The sequence below is a fragment of the Gymnogyps californianus genome, chromosome 1, assembly GCF_018139145.2.
Source record: "Gymnogyps californianus isolate 813 chromosome 1, ASM1813914v2, whole genome shotgun sequence".
Taxonomy (NCBI): domain Eukaryota; kingdom Metazoa; phylum Chordata; class Aves; order Accipitriformes; family Cathartidae; genus Gymnogyps; species Gymnogyps californianus.
In genome coordinates this window covers 1,615,518-1,622,494 of record NC_059471.1, presented here as the reverse complement: position 1 = coordinate 1,622,494, position 6,977 = coordinate 1,615,518, and the positions used below count along the sequence as shown (strand labels likewise).

Sequence of the window (6,977 nt, the reverse complement as noted above, 5' to 3'; positions counted from 1 at the left end):
AAAGCTTGTCGCTGTGGGAAACGTAGGGGTTTGGTTATAGCAGAAGCAAAAAAAAGTATGTGCTTGTGGAAAACAGCCAAATGATGGCCAACGTAAGCTGCATGAAGAACTAAAGGGAAGAAAAAAAAAAAAAAAAGAAAACCAAAACGAAAAAGCAGCAAGATGAACCGTTTTTTCACAGTTAAGAACAGTACAATACAGGAAAAGCAGCCAGGTTTCCTTCCCCCCAAGAGTTTCTTTTAAATAAAGAATGATCCTTTGTCACATATCATTGATGTTTATTTCAAGACATGCCACGTCAAAAAAACTCGCCTTTAATATTGCATTATAAAAGCACTTTACATCTCATTCTGCCTTTAAGTTATTGTTGTGCAGAGCTGCTATAAACCCAGGGCAGGGCACGAGCCTAGCACTCATTTCAGGAATGACGAATTCCAAATCTTTTATGCCCGTTTCCTGGTGAAAGTGGTGGTGAGGACGATTCCCTTTCTCTTCCCCGGTTGGTTATTTTAGATGGTAGAGGGGCAGAAGAGAACAAAGGAGGAGCCTGACTATTTGCTTGCAATTGTTCCTTTAAGTAGCAATCGCAACACAGACTCAAGAATTCCTTCCTGCACTGTAACTCAGCCATATTCGCCCAGCAAACAATGTATTTACAATTGTGTTTATTAACTTACACAGCAACTTCACAATGACTAGTAAAGATTAAAAGGGTGCACTTCTAGTGTGTTCGATTCCGTGTTTCTCGGGTAGCTACATCTCGTAACATCAGCAAAGCTCTAAACAGATTCCTCAGTGAAACAAAACAAAAAATAATTACTGAAAATAGTAAAAAAAAAATTAAGCAAAGAAATAAATATCAAAGAAAAATGGTTAATTGTAAGCCTAGTTAAATAGAAAACTAAATTACTAGTTATTTAACCAAACTATACAGCTCTAGTGAACCAAACTAAACCAACTTGGAAGACTGAACATAAAAAAATGCTAAAAAATAAAGGCATAAATCTGCATAATCATAAGTTGGTTTCCATCCTATTAAACTCCCTTCCTTCCCATCTAAGATCTCTCAACTAGATTTCTGTATGATCAAAGTAAACACCCCCTTCCCCAGTCGACCTACGACCACGCTATGGAAAAGCGGGTGCGATTCCCCCTTCCGCCGCCCCCTCTCTCCCAGCCGTGAACTGGCCTGTGAGCACAGCATCTCCACTGGGTAATCCAGCTGCTCTTTCCTCTTTCTGCCAAATTTAAAAGGTTTCAATCCGCTTCGGCAGGTTTTAGTGCCGGTCCTGAATTCACTTAATATTTCCCCTTAAAAAAAAAAAAAAAAAAAAAAAAAGCAGCAAACCGCTTTCTCCTCCAAACAGCTGAAACGTTACGTTCCCATCTCTCGGGCAGTAATAATTTACTTCACTGGTGTTCTACGTAAAAGGAAAAAAAAAAATGCTCTTAAAACTCATCTTGCACTCGAAACATATTTCCCTGTTTCCTGCAAGTGTTTTGCTAATGCACATCCACCCTTTCCTTCCCCCCCAATCCTCCAGAAGCCATTCATCCCGTTCAGAAAGACACTTTGTATTTCTCAGTATGCCTTCTTGGAAATGTGTTCACGTTGCCTCTGCAAGAACTAAAAAATCCAGTAGCCTTTCGTGGTGTCGAAACCCCCGCTCAGGTTGGTTTCCAAAAACGTTTGGGGGTTTGAAAACCAGTCAGACTATCTCTGCTCAAAAGATTAAGAGCTCGGTTTTAATTTTTTTTTATTATTGTAAGGATAAGCATTTGACCCTCGGCATATGCCACCTCCGCTTGCGTTTCTGACTGCTGTCTAGTCATTTCCAGTTTGTTAGAGAAATCAAATGGGTAAGATTTGCAAGCATTCTTCTGCACGTACATCTCGTCTAAGTCCAATTCAAAACTTACTCAGTTTCCATCATTTCAAAGTGCAATATCATAACATATTAAAAAAGGAACAAATATTAAGAAATTGTACCTATTTTTTTTTTAAAGTTATAACTAGAATACGCTGGAATATTTTGGCTTTTTTTTTTTCTTATAAATAATGAAGACACTGACATTTTCTTTGTGTGTGTGTGTGCTTGTGAAGCTAATAGATCATCTCCACGAGACAGCCAGCGATGATGAACTGCAATACGTTATTACTGAAAGGGGAAGGTTCAAGCCAATATTCACACTGCAGTCAATGAAGAGTAAAGGGAGGGAAAGCAGTGATGTTCTGGAGAAAGGTAGAAGCCACACGGTATTAGCAGGAACAGCCTCCTTCACTGACAGGCTGCTCTTGAGGCTTTTCCAGTTTTATGTCAATCACTGGAAGAAATAAGTTAAGGCAAACGGATATCCAACTCTGTTTCCCTCCCGAGCACAGGCGGGGCAGGATTTTGACTGGCGTTTTCAGTTCAGTATTTCCCACCGAAATAGGTGAAAAGTATTTTCAAAAGCTCTTGAAAAGACCAGCTTCAAACCAAAGTCAAGACGCAGGTTTCTCAGCAGCCCCTCTTGCCCCGGCATTGGCACGTTCTTAAGTATGTAGCTGAAACAACGGCAGACCCCAAATGTCTGTCTCTAACCAGAGCCTGCTCTTCCCCAGCGATCTCGTCTCGTTCCAAAGCGATTGCTATAGTAATTAAAGATGTATACGCTGAAGGGTCTAAGCACCGTTTCCAGAGGGCACCAGTAACAGCTTGGAAACCCACAGTTTCAAATCAACGCTGGATTGAGTCTTCCAGCGCTGAGAGCAGCACCTCCAGCTGGTGGGCACCCACGAGGGGCTCTACCTGCCGGCTCAAAGAACAACGAAGCCCTGGAGACAGCAGGAGCCTGGAGGAAGCCACGGAAGGACAGCTCGCTTCCTCCTCTAACTCCTGCTCCTCTATACTTCACAGCCAACTGGCAAGTACTTCCCCCCTCACTCCCCTGTCCGCACTCGGCTTTGGGGCAGGCAGGAGAGGCCGTTTGGGTCTGAATACAGACGGCAGCGTGTGCTCTGCTACGAGAATCCTCCAGCAGCATATTCCAGCGAGGCCATTCTTACGCTGTGCCCATCACTAACCCCCGAGTACTTACACCACCCACGGCTCGCAGATGCGATGCTCCGTACGTGCCATCCTGAACTCCCCCATCAATCCTTCCTCTACTTAAAACCGCTCCGCTCACCCCGCTGCCAGCCCACGAAACCCCTGCCGCCTCCCTGACCTCACCCCTTGCAATGACAGCTCATATCCAACAAGAACATAAGGTCGCTGGAGAGCTTGCTGCTCTGAACCAGCCTGTGATAAGCTACTCCCTTTGTGGCCCTCGAATTCCCAACTGATGCCCTACAGCTACAACGCTGACGCAGCCTTTCACAGGAGGAGCTTTGAACGCTAATCCCCAAACCCGACTCAGGGCAGTTCAGCCCAAGGCTCAAGCGTTTCTCTTATCAGTTAACGCAGAGGCAAATAGGTCACACAGCTGGTACTTCCAACTTATTTCTTTAGGGGGCTGAAGTTGCTTTTTAGAGAGGTTAGAAGAAAATAAACGCAAAAAGGGAAACAAAAGACCAATGATTCATCTCAAACACTCGGCCCATTTGTTTCACTGATCTAAACCTCGATACATATTTAAGAGTCAGAGATGCTCGAAACGAGCCTTGCCAGCTTCATCACTGAGCACGAGCAGTTCAAGATCCTTGAACCCTCAATGTTCTGCAAAAAAGCCTCCGGAAAATCCCCCACCATTAATCCCAGCGCAGCTGTCTGGGAGACAATCGTATTCAATTTCTGCTATCTGCAGCCTGCAGGAAGTCAAATTCAAAGTGCCCTTATTGCACTCTCATTTAGAGACCGGTGATCAAACTCCCTGATAGGGAAACCACAGGCCCATCAGCCAGTGCCCATCCATTCTACCACCATCCTCATTAACAAAGATTGTTGCTCATTAACCTTTTGGTGACCTGCCTAACAAAACATTTTTGATCAATCAAGACCGTATCGCACAAAGCTTGTGCCTTAGCAGTTGCAATCCACAGCTTCCCAAATCCTCCTTTCCCCTGTGCAGTGAGACGCTCTACAGGAGATGTAGTTTCAGCACCAAGCTTGTCCCCCTCCCACAGTTCCTGCCGCATCCTTCTTCCAAAGCACCATCTCTCCTCCATTTACCAGCTGCCAGCTACGTGATATCTGCTGCAAACAAAACTGACAGCCCCGAAAAAGTTCCTCTACTCAAAAAAGCTCACCCGCTTCTAGCACCTCATCAACTCTTTCAATCAAGGTGCAATGCAACCCCTCTTTGCTCTCACCTGGAAGTACCCGCCATGATTTCCCCCGCTCTTTGTCCGTTCACCTCCCGTCCAGCACTCTTGCTGCAGGAGGAGCTGCGTGCAGACGCAGGCAGCCCTCTCTCCACCTTCTGCATTACCTTTCCCCTCTAATCCATGCGAGCAGAAACGGGCATTCAGTTGGAGCAGAGACTCTAAGAAGTGGCTGGGTTATCACAGAACTTCCTCCACCTTCAGGGCTATGCTGAACAACCACAACCACTCCTACAGTTTTGTCATAAGCCACCCACAAAAACACCTACATGGGCTTAACTGCCCTCCCCAAACACAGCCAGCTGGCCAGGTAAGCAATTCAGATTTCGCCATAGTGGTTGCTATGTAGAAAGCTTTATCCCTTGTCCATCCCTCATGCCGCCGCCTTTCCTTGCCCAAAACTGATCCCTTCAGTTGAGACTTCTCCTCCCTCACGCCACACAGACGCCTGCCCAGAGCTGTCTGGGGTCAAGCACTGCAACAGGCTGCCCCGGGAGGTTATGCGATCTCCATCCTTGGAGGTTTCTGAAGTTTCCCTGAACATGACCCTGAGAAACTGGCCTGATTTTGGAGTTAGCCCTGCTTTGAGCAGGAAGGTTGGAGAAGGGACCAACAGAGGTTCCTTCCAACCTAGCTTATTCTAGGATTCTGCAAGCCAGATCTGCAAGAGCCATAGAGGTTTTTTTGAGGCTTCTTTGCAGCTGTTTTCTCCCACGCCATAGCCTCCCCCTCTCTCCCCACATCCAACCTGCTCAAACGCCAAGCAAAGAATCCTTCTGGATCTGGTTTGACTGCACCCTTCTGCACCTTCCCGTTGTCCTCCCTTCAGCTCTCATTCAATTGTCCTCACTTTTATACTGCCTCATATCCCTAAGCACCCCTACTTCCCCTGCTTTGCAGTACAGGCCTCCACCCTTAACACTCCTAGTGCCAGCCTTCTATCCAACCAAGCCTTCTTCCTCAGTACTTCAAGCTCGAAGGTTACTTGCCCCGACTCCCCCTCTCAGGCCTCTTTTTGGGATGTCCACAAGCTGGCCGAGGGCTGCAGGAGAGATATTGCTCCCTCCTCCTTCATCTTTGTTATTCAGGGCCTGCATTTTCCTCGTCCGCGGTAATGCCTGGCAGTGCTTTGCCACCACTGAATCGCAGCACAGACGCATAAAGGATACTGTCTTCTCTACTTTTGTCTTGTGTGCTTTCCATTCCAGGCAAGGCAGCTGCCACGCGTCGGAAAAGCTGCAAAAAACACACAGGGAACAGATCAAAACAATCGTACTTTAAAGAGTGCACCCCAGTTGATACAGTTCAAACAATGATTCAATACATCCTTCGGTACTATTTACACTGCTTACACCAAAAAGCCTGACACCAAATATAACCTTTATTCTTAGGAAATGGCAAACCACATTTCTGTTGTTATTGAAGATCAAATGTTACTGGCTACAAGTAACAAACCTTCCATCACCTTCTCTGCAAATACGCTCTGTTTGGAATCCAGCATTTCCACCTCACATCTGCCACAGACCCCAACAACTTCCCCACGTCAGGTGGGAACTCAACCTTCACACCTCCACAGAGTATTAGTTACACAGGAGCATGGACACACTGACAAAGTCAAACACAACATCCAGGAGTCTGTCACCAATATTGGCCAAGCTGGCACATACAGAAGAGCGTCAGACCCCTAAGCATCTTCTTCCAGGCTCCACATATCTGCAGCTCAGGCTCCCTATGAACCAAAGGATCTTTCTTTCAGGAATTTGGCCAATCCTTTTCTGAGCACCCTCAACTTTCGGTACCCACTCCATCGTTATCGTATGTCCGCACTCAGGGTATAAAACACAGAACAGGAACACGTGTCAAGCACACTTGCAATCCCAAAGCAGTTGTTCTGCCTCTCACTTGAACACTGTCTCCAGTTTCCCAGCAAGGTCTTAGCTCCAAACTCTCTTCATAGTTTTATTCCACTTGAAGAAGGCTGAGAGGTAAGACTGAACTGGATCAATTCCCTCTCCTGCATTTCCTACCTTTGCCCCTCAGGCTCAGACTTGTGGCTCCCACCACATGGCTTTTCCCCAGCCCTCTGGACAAGGAGCCTACAGATTTGCCCACTACTAATGCATGAGAATTCACTTGAATTTCCTGAGCCCACAATAGTCTGTCTTCTCCTGCACAGGAACAGCACAGTTAAGGACTGCCCTTCAGTTGAGTGTGATTTCTCCGAGAAGCTGCCACATTCAGTTCGTAGGAACCACACAAGTGTCAACAGTAGCATTCTCTTTTTTACATGCCTCAGCGAGTGTGTGCGCAGCAGGACGGGAGGACAGGACAGATCAGATGGATGGAAGGATAGATAGCACCTTTACTATTCATCAGGGTTATCAAATGACTACCTAATTGTTTCTTACCTTTGAAGAATAGCCCTAGTAGAGTTCTGATCCCATGCTGATGCGCTCAACACACATCCAGATATAAACAGCTGACATACACCGCATTAATATTTTTACGCCATTACAGACATTGTTACTACTATATATTTCTTGCCTGCACGTTATCAAGCATCCAGGACACGAGAAGTTTCCAAGCGCTCAACATCTCCATCCATCAGCGTGTTAAAATCCCACTGCGTGCCCAACAGCAGCTCGGGAGTCCCAAAACGCCTGGTGCAAGT

The 6,977-nt window shown here is 46.2% G+C and overlaps 1 protein-coding gene across 3 annotated transcripts in view; it reads right to left on the bottom strand.

Annotated features, from left to right (window-relative positions):
- Window positions 1-1,348: 1,348 nt before the first annotated feature.
- RAB6A (RAB6A, member RAS oncogene family) overlaps window positions 1,349-6,977 on the bottom strand; it is a 61,572-nt gene continuing 55,943 nt past the window's right edge. For all 3 annotated transcript variants that reach the window (XM_050903929.1, XM_050903936.1, XM_050903943.1), the window contains 2 exons: window positions 5,476-5,542; window positions 1,349-2,325 (listed from right to left, as the gene is read on the bottom strand). In XM_050903929.1, coding sequence (XP_050759886.1) covers window positions 2,261-2,325; window positions 5,476-5,542 — 132 coding nt within the window. In that variant the 3' untranslated portion in view covers window positions 1,349-2,260. The remainder of the gene's footprint in view (window positions 2,326-5,475; window positions 5,543-6,977) is intronic.